Source organism: Trypanosoma cruzi, genomic scaffold, assembly GCF_000209065.1.
Source record: "Trypanosoma cruzi strain CL Brener 1047053516763 genomic scaffold, whole genome shotgun sequence".
NCBI classification, from domain to species: Eukaryota; Euglenozoa; class Kinetoplastea; order Trypanosomatida; family Trypanosomatidae; genus Trypanosoma; species Trypanosoma cruzi.
Genome location: NW_001849543.1, coordinates 173,081 through 199,205, shown reverse-complemented (window position 1 = coordinate 199,205; position 26,125 = coordinate 173,081). Strand labels below are relative to the sequence as shown.

At 52.8% G+C, this 26,125-nt stretch overlaps 7 protein-coding genes and 4 pseudogenes across 7 annotated transcripts, besides 18 other annotated features; 2 read left to right on the top strand and 9 right to left on the bottom strand.

Annotated features, from left to right (window-relative positions):
- Nucleotides 1-2,930: part of a sequence feature (areas not merged during assembly with more than two copies in the genome that could not be assigned to a particular haplotype) that runs on past the window's edge.
- Nucleotides 297-332: a sequence feature (AT_rich).
- Nucleotides 374-406: a microsatellite.
- Nucleotides 878-1,038: a sequence feature (T-rich).
- Tc00.1047053510483.310 (mucin-associated surface protein (MASP), putative) lies at nucleotides 1,271-2,818 on the bottom strand (the record flags this gene model as incomplete). The annotated part of the gene is made up of 1 exon (XM_815378.1): nucleotides 1,271-2,818. One exon carries the CDS (start codon nucleotides 2,816-2,818, stop codon nucleotides 1,271-1,273), a length of 1,548 nt encoding a protein of 515 aa, XP_820471.1.
- Nucleotides 2,382-2,501: a microsatellite.
- Nucleotides 2,931-3,112: a sequence feature (haploid, Esmeraldo-like haplotype).
- Nucleotides 3,113-4,066: a sequence feature (heterozygous, Esmeraldo-like haplotype).
- Nucleotides 3,382-4,065, bottom strand: Tc00.1047053510483.300 (mucin TcMUCII, putative; the record flags this gene model as incomplete). Its single annotated transcript, XM_815377.1, has 1 exon — nucleotides 3,382-4,065. One exon carries the CDS (start codon nucleotides 4,063-4,065, stop codon nucleotides 3,382-3,384), a length of 684 nt encoding a protein of 227 aa, XP_820470.1.
- Nucleotides 4,067-23,690: a sequence feature (areas not merged during assembly with more than two copies in the genome that could not be assigned to a particular haplotype).
- Nucleotides 4,849-5,316: a mobile genetic element.
- Nucleotides 5,142-5,163: a sequence feature (AT_rich).
- On the bottom strand, nucleotides 5,768-6,574 carry Tc00.1047053510483.290 (uncharacterized protein; the record flags this gene model as incomplete). The annotated part of the gene is made up of 1 exon (XM_815376.1): nucleotides 5,768-6,574. One exon carries the CDS (start codon nucleotides 6,572-6,574, stop codon nucleotides 5,768-5,770), a length of 807 nt encoding a protein of 268 aa, XP_820469.1.
- Nucleotides 7,355-7,405: a sequence feature (T-rich).
- Nucleotides 7,677-8,705, bottom strand: Tc00.1047053510483.280 (90 kDa surface protein, putative; the record flags this gene model as incomplete). Its single annotated transcript, XM_815375.1, has 1 exon — nucleotides 7,677-8,705. One exon carries the CDS (start codon nucleotides 8,703-8,705, stop codon nucleotides 7,677-7,679), a length of 1,029 nt encoding a protein of 342 aa, XP_820468.1.
- Nucleotides 9,343-9,366: a sequence feature (AT_rich).
- Nucleotides 9,820-10,707, bottom strand: Tc00.1047053510483.270 (uncharacterized protein; the record flags this gene model as incomplete). The annotated part of the gene is made up of 1 exon (XM_815374.1): nucleotides 9,820-10,707. One exon carries the CDS (start codon nucleotides 10,705-10,707, stop codon nucleotides 9,820-9,822), a length of 888 nt encoding a protein of 295 aa, XP_820467.1.
- On the bottom strand, nucleotides 11,760-14,543 carry Tc00.1047053510483.250 (annotated as a pseudogene).
- Nucleotides 15,768-16,943, bottom strand: Tc00.1047053510483.240 (annotated as a pseudogene).
- Tc00.1047053510483.234 lies at nucleotides 17,482-18,162 on the bottom strand (annotated as a pseudogene).
- On the bottom strand, nucleotides 19,957-20,841 carry Tc00.1047053510483.230 (mucin-associated surface protein (MASP), putative; the record flags this gene model as incomplete). Its single annotated transcript, XM_815373.1, has 1 exon — nucleotides 19,957-20,841. The coding sequence occupies one exon, from the start codon at nucleotides 20,839-20,841 to the stop codon at nucleotides 19,957-19,959; it is 885 nt and encodes a 294-aa protein (XP_820466.1).
- Nucleotides 20,504-20,572: a sequence feature (GA-rich).
- Nucleotides 21,438-21,467: a sequence feature (AT_rich).
- Nucleotides 23,691-25,533: a sequence feature (heterozygous, non-Esmeraldo-like haplotype).
- Nucleotides 23,694-24,380, top strand: Tc00.1047053510483.224 (annotated as a pseudogene).
- Nucleotides 24,662-24,761: a sequence feature (A-rich).
- Tc00.1047053510483.220 (mucin-associated surface protein (MASP), putative) lies at nucleotides 24,923-25,789 on the top strand (the record flags this gene model as incomplete). The annotated part of the gene is made up of 1 exon (XM_815372.1): nucleotides 24,923-25,789. The coding sequence occupies one exon, from the start codon at nucleotides 24,923-24,925 to the stop codon at nucleotides 25,787-25,789; it is 867 nt and encodes a 288-aa protein (XP_820465.1).
- Nucleotides 25,142-25,196: a microsatellite.
- Nucleotides 25,534-26,125: part of a sequence feature (areas not merged during assembly with more than two copies in the genome that could not be assigned to a particular haplotype) that runs on past the window's edge.

Genomic DNA, 26,125 nt, shown 5'->3' with positions numbered 1-26,125 from the left:
CCGTGCGCGCTCCCTCTCCTCCTTCCCTTCGTGCCCACGGAGGAAGCAGCAGCCACACGCAACCGCCAGCACACGCTACAAAAGAAGCATCCAAATCCACTGCAATGTGCACCTTGTGTGCATGTTGTGGTTGTGTGTGTGCCTGCAGACACACGAAGCAAAGAAGTAAAAACAGGAGCAGAGCAATTGAAGGGACGCACAAACAAAAACGCACAGCAGAGGTGCATGGCAGAAACAAAGGGAAAAAGACAGCTCAAACTCATGATATTGCACTGCAGCCCAAGCAGCGGCAATTCATTAAAAAATTAAATAAAAATAAATAAATAAAAAATCATCCTCACCCTTCCACAACTCACACTTTGGAAAGAATTTTAAAAAAAGAAAAAAAAAGAAAAAGAAAAAGAAATCATCGGAGGGGAGAGAAATGCTCACGAGGCCGACACCGGAGGGTGCGCCACCGCATGAAATAAACACGCAAAGCAAAACAAATCCTTAAAGAAAAACACGGCGGCAGGGTGTGGCTGTGTGTGTGGCGCTGCGGGTGTCTGCCCGCCCTGGCCGCAAGGAAACAAAACAAGAGGGAAGAAATGTGTGCTCCGCCCCACAGGCCCTCGCCGCACGCCCACACGTCACGGCTCCCTCAGCGCGCCGTTCGTCGCGGCCCCTCCTCATGCGTGCAGCAGGCGAGGCGCACAGGGCCGTCGTTGTGAGCGTGTCGGTGGGTGTGCGAGTGGAGCAGTTGGGCGGGAAACACACGGCACCCCTCGCAGGAAGAGTGCAGAAGAAACAATTAAAGAGGGAAGAGTAGAAAAGAAAAAAACGTCCATAGTGATTGCCCCAAAAGCAAAAAAAGATATGGGGGAGTGAAGGAAATGTGAGAAAAGAACAATAAAAAGTAATAACAAAAACAAAACGAAGGAAAAAAATCACACAACCAGAAAAAACAAAAAAAAAAAACAATTTGAAATATTTTAAAGCAAACAGCAAAGAAAAATTAAAAACAATTAAAACAATCATAAGAGGAGAAAAAAACAGAAACAGTTACGGTGCTCCGCCCATGCAGCCGGGCAGGACGGCAGCGGTGCGTGTCGTGCAAAAGAGAGCACCAACGGGCCTGCATGGGTGTGCATGCATATATACAATGGGCACATTATTGTGTGTGACTCGTGGGGTGAGGTGAGGGCGAGAGTCCATGCAAGGGGACACACACACAGAGAGAGAGAAGGAAGAGTGTGTGTGCGGGCGGTGCACGGCTCTCTCTCCCTCACTCTCACGCGGCCACCACCGCAGCCGCAGCGGCACACGCAACAACAACAAGAAGAAGCAAAAGAGGGGAGGTGGTGTGGGAGACCGCGGTGCTGCCGTCACTGCTGCCAGGCTTTGCCGTATCATCTGTTCTGGCGGTGGCTGCTGCTTTCGCTGTACGTGGTTTTGTCTCACTGGCTGTGGGCGCAACGTTGGTATGACTGGATTCGGGGTCGTTGTGTAGCCCTCCGGGGTTGGGCCCTCTGCTGTTGTCGTCATTCTCATCCGTCCTACTCCGGCCATCACCACTGCCACTTGTAGAGATGGATGATGCCGTTACTTCCGCCGGGCTGCCGGTAGGTCCACCCTTCAGATCCGGTAAAACTGTGCCTTGACCCTGTTGCTCTGCCACACCATCCCCAGAAGTAGGTTCCGTCTCTTCAGTCTCCTTTTTGTTTGGTGGCGGTGGCGTTTTTGTCCTTTCTTCTGTCAAAGTTTGCGAGTCTGTTTGTGCCGTTGGGCTTCCTCCTGCCGGAACTGCCACTGCTGTTGGTTGTTCTCCTACCGTTGCTGGCGCTGGCGGTGGTAGTGGCGGGGTGCTGGCGGTGGACATCACGGTGGAAGGACCTTGTGCCTCCGCGTCAATCCGCCGTTTCTCTTTTCCAGTTGCGGCCCTACCAGCAGCTTCACTTTCTGGTTTTTCTTGTTCACTGGGACAGTCTTCTTGTGCTTCGGGTGTTGACTCCGCTGGTGCCGACAATTTGGGCAATTCGTTCCGTGCACGATTTGCTCCTGACTGCTCACCTGCTTCTTGGGGTTTCCCTCCCTTTGTGGATGCCGCAGCGCCGGTCTTCTCCAAGGCATCACTCTCGTCGGTGATGGAGGGTGGGGAATTACCACCAGCAACAGGAGCGCTCAAAGATGCATCACCACCTGGACTGCCAGCATCAGGTTGACTGCGACCACCAGAAGAAAAGGAGCCCAAAATGAAACCTTTGCTTCCGTCAGAACCTACACTTCCTGTAGGAGCCCCAGGAGAACTGCCACCATCACCGAGAACAGGAGATGGGGACTTGACATCCGAAGCAGGGGACTTCAAAGAGCCATCAACACGTGCTTTAGAACCTCCATTTGAGCCACCACCACCGCCAACAGAAGCTTTGCTGCCACGAGCTTGACTGCCACTGGCACCTCCAACGCCACCAGGACCGCCAGCACCGTCGTCTCTACCGCCTCCACCTTCATCTCCGCGACCAGGAGGAGAACCGGCACAACCGAAATCAGCACCTGAACTTGGAGCTAAATCCGATTTATTTTCGGCTGTACCAGTCACCAATGGGTCAGTCGAAGCTTCAACGGCAGTGATGGACAAGACAGATCGTAAAGGCAGCGTCAGCGCCGTTTTGTCACATCCGCTCGGCGTATACGATTTATTCGTATTCAACACTCCCGACGCCATGCAGCCACCAACTGCGTTGTTCTCGAGATTACTCGCATCAACCCCGCCGGCACCGCACCACAGCACGCAGAGGGCACACACCAGCAGCACACGGCCAGTCACCATCATCGCCATCACTCCTGTCACTTGCCTGCAGCCTTCAGCAAAAAATAACTCCCCGTCAACACAGAGCGGAAGCAAAAGGAGAGACACGGCCGCTACACCACGCACAGCCACCGCACAGTCACAAATGGCAGCAGCCCAGCAGCAGCAGCGCACACACACCATGAGACAGTTAAAACCAGCGAAAGGGCAAAAACACACAATGCCCCGCAGCAAGCAAACAGAAAAACACACAAAACAATTAGAAACAAAACACAGGTAAACCAACAGCAATGAAGTAAAAAATGTAAAAACACACAAAACAAAGGCTGCACAGTATGGCTCCAGCGCGCACGCACCCATCCTCAAATGTGACTCCGCGCAAGCAGTTGTGTGCGTGCCATGCATATGAGTTTGTCTGGGGTGCGTTCAACGTGACGGATGCGGGGAGCGGCAAGGAGCACACAGCAGGGCACCGGAAGCAAGTGAGGCAAAACACAATCATTATTTACTCCTATTTACTTACATCGGACCACAGTAGACGCGCACATGTCCCCATGGTTGAGTGCTGGCACGCACAGCCCGCATACACATCTTCAGCCCAGAGTGGTGTACGCCAGCGCGGATACGGCGAGCACCAGCGGGGCACACACCCACGCAGAGCTGCTGAGGCTGCCGTCGACTTCGCGAAGAAGTGACGGTGCGCGGGTGGTCGTCGTGGTTGTAGTTGGCGCCTCTGTAGTCGTAGTGGCGGTGGTAGTTGGTGCTTTTGTCGTAGTTGTGGTTGTGGTGATCTTATTTTTCGCGGTGTTTTCGATACCTGATACTTTCATTTGAGGGATACGACCTGTTAGCTCCTGAACATCGGAATTATCTGCTACCTCTGGCTTAAGGGTCCTCTCTTCTGTTTTTTGTGCCGTTTCAGTGTCCCCAGTTGCTGCCTGTTCCGAATTAGTTGTAAGTCGTTCCCCTGCTGTAGCTGGCGCACCCTCTTCTGTGTGTGGCGTAATGACTTGATTTAGCGGCTGTTCCGTATCAGTCGTCGTACCTGGTGTCTGATCCACAATGCTCTGACTCCCTTCTCCTGGCTTACCGGACGTCCCTAATTTCTGTTCCGTCTCGACCACCTTCACTTCCTCTGGGACACGGGGCGATGGAGTGGGAATTTTAACTTCCTTGCTTCCACCTTGATCTCCACCAGTCGCTGCCGCGCACACAGACGGGCGGCAGCAGCACAGGGCGAGCACCAGCAGGGCGCACAGCAGACGGCACGTCGTCATCGTGAGTGTGGTCGTTCAGTGGTGTGGAGCAGATCTGCACAGTGAGGGACATGGAGAGCAACAGGGGAGACGAGAGGTGCGGCAGACACACACAGAGGGCACACCACATGAGGAGAGGGCAGCAGCCAGGCATGCACCGTACGCCGCACACCACGCACGACACACACCCCAATCCACGGCAGCAGGCACACACACACAGCCCTGCCGCAACACCAACACACAGATGGAGGAGGGAGAAGCAAACAGGAGCGGCACACAAGGCTCCACCGCATGTACACACGGCGAGAGCGGTCCGTCGTGTCGGCACCCCTCACGGAGGGTACGCACACACACAAGAGGAGGTGCAGCGCACACAGCAGCACAAAAGCAAAGTAACAATAAAAAAAGGAGTTCCCCGCACACCACGTGGATTGTTGGTCCACGGGAAGTGCAGCCAACATTCACCGCAAAAACAATTCAGTTGCCTTTTGACCTTCTTCAAATCCAGCGCACACCACTCCATGCAAGAGCGGCCACCACCGCAACAGCAGCACAACCAAAAATAAGCCCAGGGAATAGAAGAGTGCAGGAAACCATTTATTTGTGTTCCTGTTTGAATGTTGGCAGATGTCCGCATATGTTGTTTTGCAGAGGGCAAACCTTCATGCCTGGATCGTGTGTTGGGGATTTCTGCAGGGTGCACAACAATCAGTTTTTCCTCTTGTGAATGTTTCTTGTGTTGGTGCAGCCAATAATTCGGTGTCAGTCGTTCCTGCCTTTCGCTGGTAAAGTGCTGCAATAAAGAATAATCTTCTGAGCCGCTGGCCAAGTTCTGAGTTTCTCAACAATAGAAACCAAACACGATGGAAATAAGTGAGGGATCAACGGAATAAGAATGGATTCGCCACATCCTCAAAGACTTAACACCAGGTGACTGTATGTTTATATACCATCCGTCAGCCACAATCGTAGCCCGCTCACTCTATTCGGGTAGGATGCATGTATTTATTTGTTACTTACGAGGTGGCTGACTTTTGGGGCCCTGCAGCCACAAGACCCCGCCGCGTGGCGGAACCAAAAGGGGGCGGGTGCGATGGTAAAAATAAAAATAAAAATTATCCGGCCTCTGTCGGCTCCCTAAAGTCGTGGCCTCCCCAAAACTCATACGGCAGAAAAGTGTCGTACAGAAGTGTATATTCGTTTTGTCAGGGTATATATACACATTCATTAAGGCAGCCAGCTCTCCCGCGATCATTCTCTACGCAGGCTCCTAAAAGAGGCTCAAACACACCCACAAGACTCCCAGCAAGAAAAAAGGGAAACACGGCGTGACTGACACGACTCAAAGTCATGTTTCTAAGACAATGCGTGAATGACTCCGTCGACGCCACACCCGCACCACATGCCATCAGCGCCTCCACGGCAATAATCCCGCAGCGTGCGGAGAGGACGTTTCACGAGCGCATTATTGGCGGAGCCAAACAACTGTACCGTCAGCAGAGGGCAGCGGTCGGCGGGGGAAGTGAAACACACTCGCCTGAACGTCACCGGCCACCAAAATGCATTGCTCCCCGCTGTGAATATTGATGAGCTCGAGGCTGGGGCAGCTACTCGCAATGCGTGAAAGCGTCTTCCTGCACTGACGCTGCGATTCACACTAGACGGGCAACCTCAGCACAGCCGATCCCCAGCAGTAAAATGCTGCTGGCAGTGACGCTGTGGATTATCGATTCCACAGGCAACGGAGGGCGGAGAAGACAACTGGTCTCCCCAGCTGCGCGGCATCCGTCCATTCACTCTGTGCGTCCGGAGCGCCCCGCAGCTGCCTTGAGAGATGCAGCGGACAGACCTCCCTTATTTTCGCCTCGATCCGTCGACGAAGACTTCCGCGGTGCTGTTGGCACACACCGAAGTCTCCCTCGTGCCCACTAAACAAAAGACACACCCGTTGAGCATCGTCACGCGCGTCGACGGCCACGCAAATAAATACCCACCGCAACGCAAAGTGTTTCTTATTGGGCACCAACAGAAAACTGGAGACGGCGGCCTGGACAACGCACAACAAATCACACGCCAGGCAACGCTGAGATACATGCGAAAGGGCCAACGAGGGACCAGCAGCACAAACACTCGAGAGCTGCTGCGTGAACTCCACGGCAAATGGATCAGTCTCAACGCATGGGGCACTAATTACGGCGGGTAACAGCGCGAAAGCCAACGGTTCCGCAAGGCCGGGAATTGTGGGGAGGGCATCCAAACCCTCCTGGGATTCGTGTGCCAAGACGCGCAAATAATCCGCCCCTCGGTGCAAGTCGTCACCATAATACTCATCGCTCTCTTTGCCGTCATTCGTATTGTCACACTCAGAGCCGGCGAGGGAAGGTGCTGCCATGATGATTGTGACATCACACTGAATGAAAGAACACAATGCCTCGAAGGGTGCCGAGTGCAGGCATCCCGTCAGGCGGCGACATGGCGCATTCTTAGCAATGTACGAAGCAAAGGCAACGAAACAGCTCTCATCCGCCATCGTAATCTCGTCCAGCAGGTTCGCCCTCTTGTTCCTCGGCGCCTCGTTCTCCGCAGCACCAACAGCCGCTGCCGAAGCCCAAGCCCCTCGTTACCAAAAACATTCTTGCAGAGCACTGTGCAACTACTTATGCGTGTGGGTGTATGTTGGAGAAGCAAAAAAAAAAAAGGAACACAGGGATGCACATCAGGACGGCAAGAGGCACAGCTGGATGGCAGCGATACATGCGGTGTGGCCCCGAACTCAACAATCACGCACGGTGGCAGCACGCACAAAACAAAAACAAACAAAACGAAAGAAAAACACGGCAGCAGGGTGTGGCTGTGTGTGTGGCGCTGCGGGTGTCTGCCCTGACCGTAAACAAAACAAAACAAGAGGGAAGAAATGTGTGCGCCGCCCCACAGGCCCTCGTCGCACGTCCACACGTCACGGCTCCCGCAGCGCGCCGTTCGTCGCGGCACCTCCTCATGCGTGCAGCAGGCGAGGCGCACAGGGCCGTCGTCATGAGCGTGTCGGTGGGTGTGCGAGTGGAGCAGTTGGGCGGGAACACACGGCACCCCTCGCAGGAAGAGTGCAGAAGAAACAATTAAAAGAGGGAAGAGTAGAAAAGAAAAACGTCCATAGTGATTGCCCCAAAAGCAAAAAAAGAGGAATGGCGGATGAGTAAAAGATTAGGAAACAAAAAAAAAGAAAAAGTTAAAGAAAATAAACCATTAAAAGGTGAAAGAAACTCACAACGCCCCGGAGGAAGCAAAAAACAAGTAACAACAACAACAGTAGAAAAAAAAAAGAAAAAACAAAAAAGAGAGTAAAAACACAAAAAACAAAGAAGGAGCTGCAACAAATGGCTCCAGCGTGCATGCAGCACACAGACATGCGTCCACACAAACAGTTGTGGGCGTTGTGCATACGAATGTGTCTGGGACGCGTGCCAAGTGACGGATACAGAGATCAACAACGTGGAGCACACAGCAGCGCAGCTGAATCAAATGAAGCAAAACACAATCATTATTTCCTCTTATTTATCTACATCTGACCACAGTAGACGCACACATAAATCCCCGTGGTTGAGTGCTAGCAATTATAGTCCGCATTCACTTCTTCAGCCCAGTGTCCCGTACGTGAGTGCAGCCAGAACAAGCGGTGACAGGGCATGCAGATGGGTGTCATGGAAGCAGGCGTCAGTTCCCACACGGTTCTCCAGAGCGTTCGTTTTGGGCGCAGAGGAAAGAGGAGCCGGCATGCTTGCCGCCGTAGAATTTACTTCGCTGGTGGAAGCAGTGTCGGTGGTGTTGGCGGCGGTGTCCTCTTCGGCGCCTTCCGCTGCACCCCCGTCCTCGCCGGTCTGGGACAACTGAGTCGGTGGCGCAGCAGCAGTCTCTTCCTGCAGTTCCACTGAAGGGTCATGGGAGGAGTGGTCGCTGTCTTCTGTGGGCTTTGGATCTGGTGGGGATTCGGGTGCAGCAGAAGCAGCAGAAGTAGAATGTGAAGGGCCTTGAAGCTCACCAGCGGGAGCGGAATTCTGCGCTTGCAAAGTCGCAGGAGGAGAAGGATCCGTCGTGGCCGCAGCGCCAGCAGCAGAGTTAGCAACAGCGCCGCCTGGAGTTGCAGGTGGTGGAGGAGGGGCACCAGCCACACCCTCAGCGCCGTCCGGAAAAGATTCAGAACCCGGTCTGGAAGATGTTTCACGAGAATCCTTGTGTTCTGGAGGGCTCGGAGGTTCTGCTTCCAAAGATTTAGCCGGAACACTTTCAACGGTGACCGCCTTCGACTTCACGTTACTCTCCCACCACCTCTTCACCGCGCTTGGAGTGAGCGATGTGACGTTGATCGTAAAGACACCGCCCTTCGCAACTCCTTTGGCACGCCTCTCAACATCCTCGGACGTACAGTTTCCGCCGCCCATGCCGCAAATCTCCTTCCCCACACCATTATCTTCAACCGTGCAGTTGTACCACAATGAGTTCCCAGGGAGTTGCCAACGCGTAACTTTGCCACCAACATCCGCACACTCTGCATTCACCTGCAGCACCTGCGGCTCTTGCACCTCCTCCTCCATAGCAAACACGCACGAGCAGCAGCACAGCAGTGCAAACGCCAACACGACAAAGAAAACACGGCGCATCATCATCAAAACTATCGTTGTTAAAAAACGTGGATTCGATCTGCAAGAGCATGAGAAAGGAAGTGGAGAGAGATAGCACTACACCACGCACAGCCACCGCATGGTAATAAATGGCAGCAGCCAGAAGAAGCGCACACCAAAAAAGGAAGATGAAATCATTACAACTGCAGAACTCACACACCGCCACGCAAACCAAAACTTCAAATTCAAAGAAAATACACAACAGCAACAAAAGGAAAAAACAAATAAGTTGAGAGTGCAGCAGAACTCCAGGGGAGGAATATAAAAACCAATCGGGCAGAAATTCTATTTCATATGCTAAGAAGCACAAGACAACCGTGTGTGTCTGTGTATACATAATGCCTTCACCAAGGAAAAAAAAATGAAATAAAAAAAGGTTCGTACTGTTCCACCAGCCCACACAACATCTCTCACACTTCATTGCGGCATCCGGCCTGTTCCTCCAATCCTCCCTTCGTGCAGTCCGTGGGACGCACAGCAGTGAGGCCGGCACCGCGTGTGGGCAAAAAAAAGCAATCAAAAGAGGGGGAAACACGTCACCCATGACAGTGTGCAGCAACCAACCATTAAATAAATAGGGGTCATTATCATTCCGGAAAAGCAACACAAAAACAAAACTAACAATAAAAAAATAATTAAAAAATAACACACGCAAGGAACGCGGCACATGTTCTCCGTGAGGAGCCGCAATTCCACACTCCGTGGCTCAGAAGACCGCCACAACTCCACACAATCACAGAAGAGGCAGCAACACCCAATACACGCAAACACGCACAGTGCTGTCAACAGTTAACTCTCGCAGTGTCAATTTCGCGTCGTTGAGCGGGGCAAAGCAGTCGTGTAGACTCCCGCCGCTCCCGGAATACTGCGCGGTGAATTCTCGTAATTGGGGTTTGTTTTCGTGTCCAGAGGCATTGCGTTGACTCAATCCGTCCGCATCACCCTCAGCAACAAATCCACTGCCTGCAAAGCCATTTTCGGAGGAAAGGAGATTTGTGTCCAGTGGCGTTGTGCTCATTCACCTCGTCCGCGTTATCCGCAGCAAAGTGTTCCCTGCCGCCATAATTAACAGAGGTGATCCCGAATGCATTCAGCGCCACTAATATTCTCGGACAGTTGGCAAAGAAAAGCCTCTTCTTGGACGTGTTGGTCGCCGTGTTGGATGCGGGACTCGGATCGACGGTGTTGGGTCCGTCAGCCGCCGCAGACTGTCGCCAATCCTCGTTCTGACGTGACGGCTCAGCATTAACTTGCGGCGCAGTTGTCTCGCCAGAATTTGTGTCATCCCTCCCTTCACGGGGTGGCGGCAACTGACAGATGCCCGTCCGGTCAGCATCGCCGCTCCGTGCAGGCGGATGGATGGCTCCATCGGGAAAAATTGACGCCACCACAATTCATAAGGGCCGGCGTATTTATGTGCCATCACATTCATCGTGAAGGCAACGGTGACCACTTCCTCTTTCCTTTCACAGCTGGCAGCACAGTTGCTACATGTGTGCACCGCATTGGCCACATGGCACACAGCACCCAGCTCACCATTCCTGCCATGCATGCGCACATCAAAGCCACTGAAATTATAATTCTCATGCTGAGCCTCAGCACCGGCAGCAGAACACTTCTTCCACGCCCACACACGCACGCGACAGCTCAGGCTGCCGTCACTCGGAGCACACGACACATCCACCGGCACAACCACCGCATCCGCATCACCAGATACATCTCCAGGACTCCCAGCAGCACGCAGACGGAATTTCAGCAGCACAAGAGCGCAGGGACCAACACGGCGCACACAACTGCCTCCATGCACTACAAAAGGTGCATTCATATCCACTGCAATGTGCATCTTGTGTGTGTGTGGTTGTGTGTGCCTGCAGCAACAAAAAGCAAAGACGTGGAAAAGAGGGAGCAGAGTATGTGGAGCGACGCACAAAAATGTACAGCGGAGACGCATAACGGAAACAACAACAAGAAGACCGCTCAAACTCATGACTGCACTGCAGCCCAAGAAGCGGCAATTCACACAACATTTATTGAAAACAAAAAAACGTCCCCCCTCGTCTTATGTAAACCCCACCACACAAAATAATTATAAATGAAAAGAAATCGTCCATTACTGCTCCACACAAATTTTAAAATAAGAAAAAATTCGCCTGGCTGCCGTGTGGCCACACCAAACTGTCTGCATGTATTTTGCCCACAAAAGAAAATTAAAAGAATGGTTGCGTGTGCTTCGACCGTCTGACCCTCCGTGTGTCCGCACATCGTTTATATTTCATGGGGTCATCTGCGTGTTGCTGCTCCCCTCAGCCCTCTCATCGGCGCGTGAGTGCGGCCCGCAGAGCACAGTCACTCGTGTGTGTGTGGGGACTGAGAGAAGCACGCAGACATGACGGCAGTCGCGTCACTCCATCGGGAGAGTGAGTGCAGCAAAAGAAAAGAAATCATCGGAGGGGAGAGAAATGCTCACGAGGCCGACACCGAAGGGTGCGCCACCGCATGAAATAAACACGCAAAGCAAAACAAATCCTTAAAGAAAACACGGCGGCAGGGTGTGGCTGTGTGTGTGGCGCTGCGGGTGTCTGCCAGCCCTGGCCGCAAGGAAACAAAACAAGAGGGAAGAAATGTGTGCTCCGCCCCACAGGCCCTCGTCGCACGCCCACACGTCACGGCTCCCTCAGCGCGCCGTTCGTCGCGGCCCCTCCTCATGCGTGCAGCAGGCGAGGCGCACAGGGCCGTCGTCATGAGCGTGTCGGTGGGTGTGCGAGTGGAGCAGTTGGGCGGGAAACACACGGCACCCCTCGCAGGAAGAGTGCAGCAACAAACAATTAAAGAGGGAAGAGTAGAAAAGAAAAAACGTCCATAGTGATTGCCCCAAAAGCAAAAAAAGAAAGCAAAAAATGAAAATAATTAATGTATTAAAAGAAAAAGTAAACAACGCACAAAAAAAATCTTTCCCATACGGAGAGTAATCCATTGGCAGGAGTGTGTGTGTCGGTGCAGGGGAGGTCGCAATTGTCCCACGCGGCAGTCAGTCACTCCTCACAGAGCCGCAAACCCCCACAGTCCCAACAGAAGAAGAAGCAGCGGCAGCAGTCCGCTCCCACGCACAGTGCCGGCATCGCTGTTATTCCCCTGCGACAAATTTCCGAGACTGCTGCTGAATGCCGTGGCATTTACTCCCCTGTCCCGTGCATGGATATCCTCCTGCCCATCCCTTCCTCCCGCCGTCTCCCCATTCGCACCGGAGCTCGCGCCCACCTCAGTTGTATCTGCGGGGCCAACTTGAGCCACGTTCGTAGCGGTAGGAGCGTTTGCATCTGCTGTGTCGGGGGTATCCACAGGAGTTTGGGGTGGTGTGTCTCCCTGCACAGCACCTCCAGCTTCTGCTCCCACCCTTGGATCACCATCGGATGGAGAAGCGACATCCACATTTTTTTTTCCACCGGAGGATATTCCTAAAGGCAGCTGAATTACGGGTTGCTCTTTTCCCAAGGAAGTCGTTACAGTGGACGGTGCTGATGTGGACGTGCTGCCACCGTCCACACCCTCATTTCCATTCAACAATTCAGGCCTCAACGGCGATTGCCCGTCAGAAGAGGACTGCGACTGGGTACCCTGGGCATTGTCAGACACCACAGGTGGAATGGAGTCTTTATTCGGGTTTAGGGCGCCAATCTCTTCAGAGCTCAAGGGGCGGTTGTACAGCAGGACGTTCGTCACGGTCACAGACATCTCTTCTTCGATCCCTGTGCTCACTGCACTGCCTCCGCCCCCTCCAATGTAGAAGTGGAATACCTCTTTTGAATCCTTCGTATTTCCAAACGCGCACGGCACATCCCCACCCACTTGCTTACCATCGACGTACGCGGAACCCTGGGTGCCGTTCCGTAGCAAAATTACCACGTGATGTGTTTTCTCTGTCTCCCAAGTGTTGCTGTGCTACTTAAAAGTTTTGTCACCGCACAGCACCTGCCACTTCTTTCCGCTGTCGTATGACAACTCCATAAGTTTGGTTTTTTTTTCATCGTTCAGACGCACACCCATCAAAGGAATATTACCTTCCTTCCTCGGCACACCGTCGATGGACACCGTCGCCACAAGAGTGAAGTTGTAGTTCGCAAAATGGTACAGCTGGTTCTCCCCCTGCTCGCCAACAGGCCACTCCGCCCACGCTCCATGGAACTTCACACTGCCTTCATGCAATTTTGCCTTCTTACCCCCATCATTGTTCTTCACTGTGGCGTTCACCCCGAGGTACTCGTCCCTCCATGTGTTACCAGAGAATTTGTCGGACAAAAAGCCAACCAGCCCATCCGTGATCTTAAAAGTAGTGCTGCAGGCAATGCCAGGTGAGGCATCCTTCTCAGCACTTTCAGAATGGCACAGCCTGGAGACAGTTTGGTCCACTTTCTTCCACGTCGTCAGCACCTCCTTCACACGCTGCAGCTGCTCAGTCAGAAGCACTGAGACCATACCGGGTGATGGTTTCCCATCATCACCCCTCTTCTTCTCGTAAAGTGCAATCAACTCATCATTATTATTAGTTTCACTTCCAGCACTTTTGTACAGCAGGGAGCTGGCGGCAACGTCATCATCGGATACCGGCCCAATATCAACAATGTGCGTATTGTCCGTCAGCCACAGATGGAGTTTTCCCTTTGAATTGTCTTCCTCCTTTGAATACACCGGCAGAGTAACGAGCATCACATTTCTCTTATCTTCAACACCGCCAATCGTCGCTGTGGTGAACCCGCTTCTAACGCCACTTACGCCCTTTTTGTTGCCCCACACGCGCGAGAGCGTCCCGAGGGCCTCCGTCCACGATTCCCCCTTGTCACCGAACTCGTACACCCTGCGGCGGCCATCATCACACGCAGTCATCATCATGAGTTTTTTGTCCTTCTCCCCCCACTCCACGAAGGAGGGATCACTGCAGCCATTGTCAGGAACCTCCTTCGACAGCTTCCAACTCGCAGCAGTATCCTTCGAGTTGTGTATAATCAGCGAAACGGTTTTCACATCCTTTGGTGCGTCACCCTTCTTCGTGCCTTCCACGGGGAACACAAGCGTATCATCATGCATCTTAATACCCGATCCACCGCCGCCAAACAGTCCCGTCAAGGATTCGAGTTCTGTGCCAAAAGGTCCTCGCGGGAGACTTTCAGTATTTTTCCAGTCAATTTTTTTGTTTTCTTCATCACTGACTTCCCCTTTCACCAGCAAAAGCCCCCAGTCATCGGCACCTCTATTCTCACCGGTAGCAGCTGTCTGGCTGTATTTCCCAACAAGCATGTAAATATCATTTCCCTTCATAACTGTTGTTGGTCGGCTCACGTCTACTTTCCTGTTTGGGGAATTGCTTTTCTGCAGTACTTGTGTCCTCGTGTTGGCATCATTCATTATTTCCACCGGTGTGTTACCCTTTTTTTTCACTGTTTCCGTGAGAAGTTGGGATGCAATGCCAGTAAAGCTGCCTTGAACGTTCTTCTCCGTTTCCTTCGCCTCGGCAACGGCAAACACGTCACTCCCCACTTTTAGAAGGCCGGGAGCACCCAACGACTCCACAGTTACACCCTCATCCTTGATGTCCTTCCATTCAAACTTTTTTTGCGATGCCTGCACCTCCGCGTGAGCAACTCCTGTGCCGCAGCAAATCATCAAAACAACGAGGAGCAGCACCGCAGAGTAGAAGAGATGCCGAGACATGTTGGGCCTCTGCGGCTCACTCTCTCTTCCTTCCCTCCTCCTTCCGCTGGATCCGGTCACGCGGCGATGGTTGTGTGTGCGGGGTGCCATGACACCTGCAGCAACACGCGAGTGCATATAAATATGTGTGTGTGGGCGGGGCGTGTGCTGTTGGTCCCTTCAGAGCCTTCGAATATCACAGTAGCGATTAGCGATTAGCCTTACTTCCTTTCCTTCTTTGTGTGTGAGAAAGAGAGAGAAAAGAAAAAAGGAGAGAAATAAACACCGCCGCCCATCCACAGTGAGTGGCACCATCATCCCCACCGCAGTCACTCCCAACAACAACAACTCACGCACACAGACACACAGAATGAGAAGGAAGAGCTGTGCACCGGGAACACACAGCGACTGCCACCAGCAGTAAAAGCCACAGGAGTCACGGCGGGTGCTTCCGCCACGCGTCAGCGCACACCGAGCAACGCCCACACGCGCTGCCGCCAGCCGTTTCACTGTTGTCTCTCCTCGCAACATCCACCGCACATCGCCCCGCACAGCCGCACAATCCTTCGTCGGTGCATGAACAGCCAGAGAAACACGTCAAACCGTGCAGCTGCTGGGCAAAAAATCGGCACTCCTCCCAGGAACCCTCAATGACACACCACGCTAGTCAACTGGTTCACGATAAGAAAATCATGCCCTTAGCACGGAAACAAAACAAATTTCGGTGTTCCGTCATCCCTCCATCACCATCCACAGCTACAATCTTGTGCGTGAGTCCTCAGCATTCACGCCGCTCCACGGCATGTGCAACACGGCGTGTATGTGAATGTAATTGTCAGCGCCTGTACTTGCAGAGCAGCTGTGCGGCACAAGAGAGTCTGAAGAAAGCAACGGCAGAGAGAGGCAGATAAGCACACACGCAAATTACTCATATCATCACACACACACACACACACGCAGCCGCGGAATGGGTGCACTCAACCACAAAATCAAAAAGGAAAACAAAACAAAAAGCCGAAGCGTGGGACGACCAACGCATACACACTCTCATTGCTCCCGTAAAGCAAAACACACACACAGAGGGAGAGAGAGAGAGGTCGCCCACTCAATGCAATAAAAACAAAAACAGAAACAGTTACGGTGCTCCGCCCATGCAGCCAGGCAGGACGGCAGCGGTGCGTGTCGTGCAAAAGAGAGCACCAACGGGCCTGCATGGGTGTGCATGCATATATACAATGGGCACATTATTGTGTGTGCTTCGTGGGGTGAGGCGAGGGCGAGAGTCCATGCAAGGGGACACACACACAGAGAGTGAAAGACGCGTGTGTGTGCGGGCGGTGCACGGCTCTCTCTCCCTCACTCTCACGCGGCCACCACCGCAGCCGCAGCCGCACACGCAACAACAAGAAGAAGAAGGAAAAGAGGGGAGGTGGTGTGGGAGGCCGCGGTGCTGCCGTCACTGTCGCCAGTCGTCGCCGTTGTAGTTTTCATGGCTGTGGCTTCGACTGGTCTTTCCTTCGGATTGGCATCTTTATTTTCATTTTGTTTTCCCTCTGCTGTCCCTGCAACATCAGCTGCTGGATCACTGTTCGGGATGCGCTTTTCAGTGCTCTTGTCAGCTTGATTAATGGCGGCACCACCGTTTGCCATGAGTGATGGTGTCCTGAATTCTGCATTGTCGTCCTGGACGTATTGTAGCAGTTGTATGGGCCGTAAATTCACAGTGCTGGACTGTCCATTCATTGTTGCTGGTGGTGGCGGTGGTGTTGCCGTTTGTATTTCTGCGTCCTTGGCTGGACTTCCACGTGTCTCTGTTGGTGCCTCATGACTTGCGTTTTCTTTTTTTACTTCGTGTTCTTCTTCCGCCCCCGCTTCACGACTGTGAGGTGTAATTCGATGATTTCTTGCAACTTCTTCTTGTGTCGGCGTGCCGTCTGAGAATTCATTTCTCTTGGAGGTTTGTTTCGAAGGGGTTTCTTCACCTTCCTCAGGGCCAGGGCTGCCAGAAGAAGGAAAAGAAGATTCAACAGTTTTTATTTTTTCGGAATTAGATGCGCTTCCGCTCTTTGTATCGTTGGCAGTCTCTCCTTCTTTTCCATTTGCATCCACCACTTTAGGCTGCCTCACCTGTCCTCCTGTACCCGATCCTCCGGGCTCCAGCGTTACTGCTGCTTCTGCTGTTTGACCTGCGACACCGCCACCTCCTAAACCAGGCTCTGCAGTGCCCCTCGTATTATCGTTCAATTTATTATCAGGTGATGATTCCTCCGTATCCTGAGATGTTTCTGGAACACTCAATCCTTCTTCTCCAGCTTCCGCAGCCTCAACCGCCTTTATTAATGCCATTCAAGTGAATAACAACCCGCAGTCCGCCTTTAGAGACACGCCGTCATCTCCACCATTACTCGCGTGCCTCAAACCGTTCCCTCCACCCTCACAGCAGTAATCCACCATCGCGCGTCCACCACCGCCAGCACCGCACCACAGCACGCAGAGGGCACACACCAGCAGCACACGGCCAGTCATCACCATCGCCATCACTCCTGTCACTTGCGTGTAGCCTTCAGCACAAAATAACAACACGTCAGCGCAAAGCAAGAATAAATAGAAGGACGCACACAAGAAAAAGAACAGTAAAAAATACCAGCAGCAACAGCACGCATTTCGTAAGAAATATTCAACCAATAAAGTGCAAAAAGCGCACAACGCCATGCAAAAATATAATTAAAAAAGGCACAGCAAGGAAAATCAAAAAAGTAAACACGCAGCAAGAAACTACAAAATGTAAAAACACAAAAACAGAACCCTGCACTTAAATGGCTCCAGTGTGCATGCATCCATCCCCAACAGTGGGTCCACGCAAACAGTTGTATGCGTGGCGTGCATACAAGTTTGTCTGTGATGCGTTCAATGAGACGGATGTGGGAAGTAAAGAGAAGCACACAGCAGGCAGAAACAAGTAAGGCAAAACAGAATCATCATAATTACTCTTACTTTATACTTCGGACCACAGTAGAAGCGCACAAATTCCCGCGGTTGAGTGCTGGAACGCACGGTTCGCATACGCACCTCATTAGTTCACAGTGGTATACACCATCGCGGATACGGCGAGCAGCAGCGGGGCACACACCCACGCAGAGCTGCTGAGGCTGCCGTCAACTATACGAAAAAGTGACGGTGCGCGGGTGGTCGTCGTGGTTGGCGCCTCTGTATTCATGGCCGTATCACTCGGTGCCTCTGCCGCACTGGTCGTCGTCGTGTTTGTTTTGTTTGGCATTTTCAACTTCTCATTTGATATCTGTGCCTTATGATTCTCACCGCCTTGTGTATTTTACTGCGCCTTTATTTTGTGCATCTGGCATACCGGTCGCACCTTGTGTGTGTGTGGGGAGACTGAGTTGCCAAACCTGCTGGCTCTGGATTATCGCTAGCCGAACTCAGTGACTCTGGCGGAACTGGTGTCAGTCCAGTGATGGCTGTGCCTGCTTCCTTTGGCAAAGAAGGTCCTGAATACTCAAACCCTCCTCGCTGTCTCTCCCACTCTCTGTCTGTGGCCCACCGGTCTCCCCACCATATGGCTGTAATGCGCCAGGCATATTTTTGTAGGATCCGGTTTCCCTAGCTCAGGGTTGGGAGGACGGCTGTTATCATTATTATCGTCTCCCGACGCCGTCACGCACACGGAATTGCAGCAGCAGCAGCACAAGAGCGCAAGGACCAGCACGGCGCCGCACCGTCACCGTCGCAGTCATCATCGCCCGTAGTGGAGTCGCTGGTGTCAGTCAGCTGATCGGTGAGACGGAAGGAAAAGAATGGAACGAGAGGGACGGAGCACAGCGGATACAGCGAGAGAGCGCAGACAACATGAGGAGAGGGCAGCAGGCCCAGCCGCACAGTCCACACACCACGAGACGGCATCCACGCAAGGAGGGCACACAACGCCAGCAGCCACCCACCATGCAGGAGGAGAAGACATCCTCCACCATCTCCCCCAGCTCATTCCCGCAGCCCCAGGGAAATGGCAAAACCCGCGGCCACCACACAACGCACACGGAGCAAGCGAACCCTCATCCATCCATGACGCAGCACAAAATTTCCTGCCATCCCGCCATCAATGGGACACGGAGCCCAACTCAGCGCAGTCACACGCGGTGCATCACACCCACAGGAAAATAGTCCCGGGGTGCGCTCCCTCTCTCCCTCTCCCCCTCCTCCTCATGGCCACGGAAGAAGACAACAGCCGCCACACGCAGCTGCCAGCATGCACCAAAAAAGGAGCATTCATATCCACTGCAATGTGCATCTTGTGTGTGTGTGGTTGTGTGTGCCTGCAGCAACACAAAGCAAAGAAGTAGAAAAGAGGGAGCAGAGTATGTGGAGCGACGCACAAAAATGTACAGCGGAGACGCATAACGGAAACAACAACAAGAAGACCGCTCAAACTCATGACTGCACTGCAGCCGAAGCAGCGGCAATTCACACAATATTTATTGAAAACAAAAAAACGTCCCCCTTCGTCTTATGTAAACCCCATCACACAAAATAATTATAAATGAAAAGAAATCGTCCATTACTGCTCCACACAAATTTTAAAATAAGAAAAAATTCGCCTGGCTGCCGTGTGGCCACACCAAACTGTCTGCATGTATTTTGCCCACAAAAGAAAATTAAAAGATGGTTACGTGTGCTTCGACCGTCCGATCCTCCGTGTGTCCGCACATCGTTTATATTTCATGGGGTCATCTGCGTGTTGCTGCTCCCCTCAGCCCTCTCATCGGCGCGTGAGTGCGGCCCGCAGAGCACAGTCACTCGTGTGCATGGGACTGAGAGAAGCACGCAGACATGACGGCAGTCGCGTCACTCCATCGGGGGAGTGAGCGCAGCAAAAGAAAAAGAAATCATCGGAGGGGAGAGAAATGCTCACGAGGCCGACACCGAAGGGTGCGCCACCGCATGAAATAAACACGCAAAGCAAAACAAACCTTAAATAAAAACACGGCGGCAGGGCGTGGCTGTGTGTGTGGCGCTGCGGGTGTCTGCCCGCCCTGACCGCAAAGAAAAAAAAACAGGAGGGAAGAAATGTGTGCTCCGCCCACAGGCCCTCGTCGCACGCCCACACGTCACGGCTCCCTCAGCGCGCCGTTCGTCGCGGCCCTCCTCATGCGTGCAGCAGGCGAGGCGCACAGGGCCGTCGTCATGAGCGTGTCGGTGGGTGTGCGAGTGGAGCAGTTGGGCGGGAAACACACGGCACCCCTCGCAGGAAGAGTGCAGCAAGAAACAATTAAAGAGGGAAGAGTAGAAAAGAAAAAAAAAGAACTTCCATAGTGATTGCCCCCGAAAGCAAAAAGAAAAGGGGTTTGGGGACGTTGGAAAAAATGAAAATCACAAACACATAAAAATGAAAAAAGAATTTTAAAGCAAGAAAGTAGCAAGCATTAAAATAATTTTAAAACACACACAAAAAAGTAAAAGTATCAAAAATATTCGTTCCCGGAGAAGTATTTCTCTGCTGAGAAGGTCGCAGGTATTCCATGCGGCAGCCAGTCACTCCTCACAGAGCCGCAAATCCCCACAGTCCCAACAGCAGAAGGATAAGCAGCGGCAGCAGTCCGCTCCCACGCATGGTGCCGGCATCGCTGTTATTCCCCTGCGACAAATTTCCGAGGCTGCTGTTGAGTGCCGTAGCATTTACTTCTCCGGGCTGTGAATGGGCCTCTTCTGTGTCCTGTTCAGTGGGGGACTGCTCTTCTGCTTTTGGTTTTGGCATCGCGGGTGCCTGTGATTTGGGCAGTGAGGGTGCTACAGGCGTCGTTCCTGAATGCACACCTGTTTCTAAGAAATTATTCTTCTGAGACGATAAAGCACCGTCGGCATTCTGCAAACCACCAGCAGTACCATTGGGAATGGAAGGCGGAGACTTCACGACAGGACCAGAAACCTCCAAATTCAAATCTTCACTTCCGTCAGAACTTTCACTCGAGCCAACACCATCAACACCAGAAGGAATGCCACCACCACTTTCACTGAGAACAGATGCTGTTGGTATTGTTGCTGCCATCTCTTTCGATGAACTTTCAGATTTCCCGGTTTTTTCCGTATCTTCTCCTTCTTTACTTCTCTCTTCTTCTTCTTCAAAATCAGTTTCTACTTCTTCCTCTTCATTCTTCACAACTCTGTCTGTTGTTGTTCCTGTGCCTGTCCCCTCTTGCAGATTGGAATTAATCCCATTATTTATGCCCAAAGAATGCCCCGCGCTGTCAGGCACTCGTTCGCCAGACTCCGGTAATCCCTTTGGAGCTTTTTCACCGACACCAGATACATGCTGTGAATCAACCAATGATTCATCGTTCATTTCTGCATCGCCTCCGCCCGCACCGCACCACAGCACGCAGAGGGCACACACCAGCAGCACACGGCCAGTCATCATCATCGCCATCACTCCTGTCACTTGCGTGTAGCCTTCAGCACAAACTAACGCCCCATCAACGCAGAGCGGAAGGCAAAAAGAGAGCGACACGACCACAGCCAATAACGCACAGCCTCAATAACAAACGGCAGCAGCGCATACACCACGAGACAGAGAGAATCGCCACAATGGCGGAATTCGCACACCGCCCCGCATAGCAAAGGTTCAAAAACACAACAGCAACCAAAGGAAAAAAAAGGGATGAGGGTCCAGCAGGACTCCCGGGAAACAAAGCAAAAAAAAAAAAGCTCCCAGCAGAAGTTTTCGTTTCATTTGTCCCAAGGCATACAGGAAATGGGTACGTGTATTCATATTGCCCGCACAAACAAAAAAAGTTCGTGCTGTTCCACCAGGCCACACAACATCCCTCACACTTCATTGCGGCATCCGGCCTGTTCCTCCAATCCTCCTTTCGTGCAGTCCGTGGAACGCATAGCAATGAGGCCGACACCGCGTGTGGGCAACAGAAGGAAACAGAGGGAAGCGCGTCACTCATGACAAAGTACGACAAGCAACCATTGGGGAAAACACAGGGATGCTGATTATTCCAATAGGGCAAAAGCAGCAAAAATAAATAAATAAAAGAAAATAAAAAACCTAGATTATTGACAAAACTCAGTGGTAATGCTGGCAAGCTGCACAGTTATTGTTCCACGAAAAGCCGCAGTTCCACCCTCCCTCACACCTCAGCGGAGCGCCACAGTGCCTCACAGCCCCAGAAGCAGAAGCAACAACACCCGAGACACACACCCATGCACGGTGCTGTCGCCAATTTCAGCCATGGCCAACAAATCCTTGAAATGCCCGAGCTCACAAAAAACGTTGCTCAGAAGCGACGCCGCGTCGTGCTCCGATGGGATCTCTGGTTTCCCAGACGTTGTGCGCAAATAATCCTGTGCGGCATCACCGCCACACGACGCGTTATCACTCGTTCAACATTTGCTAGGGCTGTGCCGGGCTCAGGCGTGGCTGTTGTACCATCCGAGGGCATTAGATCACTGTTGCTGAGTGAATCGGAGCCGCTGTCCGTGCCCACGGCAGTGCGGGCATACGTGTCCTATTCATGGTCAACGTGTTGTTATTCGCTGGCAACTGTGTTGGCGGTGGACGGCTCGTTGTATCTCGCTGAGCATGCGTCTGGGCTTGTTGCGCTGCCACTTGACTCCCCGGACAGCCGAGTTCCCTGTGGGGCCTCACCGCGCAGCTGCTGGCAGCCTTGCGTGCTCCTGCCGAGCGGAGTGTCCTGCCACTGAGCTTGGCCACAGACAGTTTTCAGTTCCCCGCATGGCAGCAGCATCCCAATCGCCCACACGAGTTCCTGCCGCCACAGACTCCCTCTCGGCGATGGAGTCACTCCGTCTTGGCTCGCTGGCGGTGCAAGACGACGTCACCGAGGAGATTGGCATGATGCCGCTTTCACTGGCGGATCGAGGTCGCACTGTTGGCTCCACATTTTCCCCATGACACCGCGGAATCCCACGCAACGTGACAGCGGACGCTGATGCCGTCATGGCACGATCCCTCCCGCAGGACTGCGTCAATGCCTGGAACGTGGGCTTCCTTACCGCAGTGAAGCGACGGGATTGGAGGGAAGTGCAGGAGGAAAAGGAAGGCGCACACACCGCGTGACAGGCGCTTGTCGGTGTGGCGAGGACTCTGTTCCTGGTTTCAACCCGGACATCGTGCGCCGAGCGGCGGCTCTGCGCACAGGCACGGTGCGACTCCTGCCCACTCCTCGACATGCCTGAGCGTGCCCTTCGTATCACAAATAACCCTCTGTGTTGGTAGTGCCGTCCCTCCCTCACTGCGGTGACCGGCCCGCCTCCGCCTCCGGAATATCTTCCAGACGAAAACTCCGCTACTCCTTGTTGACCAGCGAGCGGCGGATTGACGTCGTCCTACCCAATCTGCGGCAGAGTGCGCTCGTTCATCCACAATATGAGGGCACATGCCCGACGCGCTCGGCCTGGCGTTTGGATAGTTTGACAGGCCTCACATGCGGATGCCACAATGGCTCCACCGTCTTCTTAACAGGCGCCTCGTGCGCGGGTCGCCACCGAAGGAACCAAGCATGCCAGCAGGCAAGGCACGCAGGAAGAACAAACGCGGACACTCGAGATGGACCCGGCTCTTCCGCCACCGTCTCATCACAGACGCCACGGGCTGCTAATTCCACGACGGACCACGGGAGACTCCGCTTCACCCGCTTTGGTAATGTCCTGTCATTGAGAATATGGACTGCGACTGTTTGGGACTGCCCCAGCGTGCATGACGGCCTGTTTGCGACGGAATACTTACCAATTTATTGCTGACGGTTCCTGTGCTACTCACTGCTGTCACAAAATAAATCAAAGAAAAAGAAAAAAATGCATCTTTTTGCAATAAATATTGGCTGCACTTCCCGTGGACCAACAATCCACGTGATTTGCGGGGTTTCCTTTTCATTGTTACTTTGCTTTTGATGCTGTGTGCGCTGCACCTCCTCTTGTGTGTGTGCGTGCCCTCCGTGAGGGGTGCCGACCCGACGGACCGCTCTCGCCGTATGTGCATGCGGTGGAGCCTTGTGTGCCGCTCCTGTTTGCTTCTCCCTCTTCCATCTGTGTGTTGGTGCTGCGGCAGGGCTGTGTGTGTGTGTGTGCCTGCTGCCGTGGATTGGGGTGTGTGTCGTGCGTGGTGTGCGGCGTACGGTGCATGCCTGGCTGCTGCCCTCTCCTCATGTGGTGTGCCCTCTGTGTGTGTCTGCCGCACCTCTCGTCTCCCCTGTTGCTCTCCATGCCCCTCACTGTGCAGATCTGCTCCACACCACTGAACGACCACACTCACGATGATGATGACGTGCCGTCTGCTGTGCGCCCTGTTGGTGCTCGCCCTGTGCTACTGCCCGTCCGTGTGCACGGCAGCGACTGGTGGAGATCAAGGTGGAAGCAAGGAAGTTAAAATTCCCACTCCATCGCCCCGTGTCCCAGAGGAAGTGAAGGTGGTCGAGACGGAACAGAAATTAGGGACGTCCGGTAAGCCAGGAGAAGGGAGTCAGAGCATTGTGGATCAGACACCAGGTACGACGACTGATACGGAACAGCCGCTAAATCAAGTCATTACGCCACACACAGAAGAGGTGCGCGCCAGCTACAGCAGGGGAACGACTTACAACTAATTCGGAACAGGCAGCAACTGGGGACACTGAAACGGCACAAAAAACAGAAGAGAGGACCCTTAAGCCAGAGGTAGCAGATAATTCCGATGTTCAGGAGCTAACAGGTCGTATCCCTCAAATGAAAGTATCAGGTATCGAAAACACCGCGAAAAATAAGATCACCACAACCACAACTACGACAAAAGCACCAACTACCACCGCCACTACGACTACAGAGGCGCCAACTACAACCACGACGACCACCCGCGCACCGTCACTTCTTCGCGAAGTTGACGGCAGCCTCAGCAGCTCTGCGTGGGTGTGTGCCCCGCTGGTGCTCGCCGTATCCGCGCTGGCGTACACCACTCTGGGCTGAAGATGTGTATGCGGGCTGTGCGTGCCAGCACTCAACCACGGGGATTTGTGCGCGTGTGTTGTTGTCTGATGTAAATAAATAAGAGAAAATAATGATTGTGTTTTACTTCATTTGCTTCCGCTGCCGTGCTGTGTGCTCCGCGTTGCTCCCTGTATTCTTCACGTTGAACGCATCGCAGACACACTCATATGTAATAAACGCATACAATTTTTTTCGTGGACACATGTTTGCGTGTGGATGCGTGCGCACTGGAGCCATACTGTACAGCTCATTTTATTAAATTTTTGTTGCTTTTTTATTTGTGTTTTTTCTAATTGTTTTGTTTTTCTTTTTTCTTGTGTATTAATTGCTGCAGGGTGGTGTGTTTTTGTTTTTCTTTTTCCTGATTCCAACTGCCTCATTGAATGTGCTCTGTTTTGCGCAAGCTGCTATCATTTGTTACTGCTGTGCGGTGGCTGTGTGAATTGTCTCTCCTTTTGCTTTCACTCTGCGTTGACGCGTTGTTAGTTTGTGCTGAAGGCTACACGCAAGTGACGGGAGTGATGGCGATGATGACTGGCCGTGTGCTGCTGGTGTGTGCCCTCTGCGTGCTGTGGTGCGGTGCCGGCGGTTGTTTTGCAAATGAGGAGAGTGTTGGTCTTGGAGGTGGTGCTGATCTTTCGCTGGGATCAAAAGGACCTGAAACGTCTCTACAAGTCACGCAAGGCTTAAAAGATGAAGCAGAAGGTGTTAAAGGGAAAAAAAATCTCTCATCTTCAGAGGATGAAGATGAAGAAGATGAAGAAGAAAATGATGATGATGATGATGATGATGATGGTCCAGGGACAGATGAAGAAGAAAGAACTCAAGGGCAGAGTGATCAAGAAGTAAAAGTTACATCAGACCCAAATTCTAGGGAAAAGAAGTTAATTAGCACCGAGCAGCAAACAGGCCAGTCAATTGTATCTGCAGGGAACATTTCTCCTTCCGGCAGTCAGGAATCAAACGCCAAACCGTTGCAAACAGAAGTTGAAGGAAAGAAGGAAACCGACAAAAGTCGAACAGCAGTAGAGAACGCACTCAGACCAGGTAAAGCAGAGAACACAATACCTGGGGGAATTGCGGGAGGAAATATTCCATCGCCTCCAGAAGACGGTGTTGATTCCCGCGAACATGATGGCGATGAAACCACGAGTGAAGATAAAAAAAATGATCCACCGCCTGAGACCGCAGCCACGCCACAACGCCACCGAGACGAAGGCTCAGAAGGGACTGGGGAAGATACAAAAGCAACGACAGTAACCTCCAACACAACAGATACGACGAACACACAAAACAGTGACGGCAGCAGCGGGGTCTCCCACACCACCTCCCCTCTTTTGCCTCTTCTTGTTGTTGCTTGTGCGGCTGCAGCGGTGGTGGCCGCGTGAGAGTGAGTGTGAGAGAGAGCCGTGCACCGCCCGCACACACACTCGTCCTTCTCTCTCTGTGTGTGTCCCCTTGCATGGACTCTCGCCCTCACCTCACCCCACGAGGCGCACACAATAATGTGCCCATTGTATATATGCATGCACACCCATGCAGCCCGTTGGTGCTCTCTTTTGCACGACACGCACCGCTGCCGTCCTGCCTGGCTGCATGGGCGGAGCACCGTAACTGTTTCTGTTTTGTTTTCATTGCATTGAGTGGGCGACCTCTCTCTCTCTCCCTGTGTGTGTGTTTTGCTTTACGGGAGTAATGAGAGTGTGTGTGCGCTGGTCGTCCCA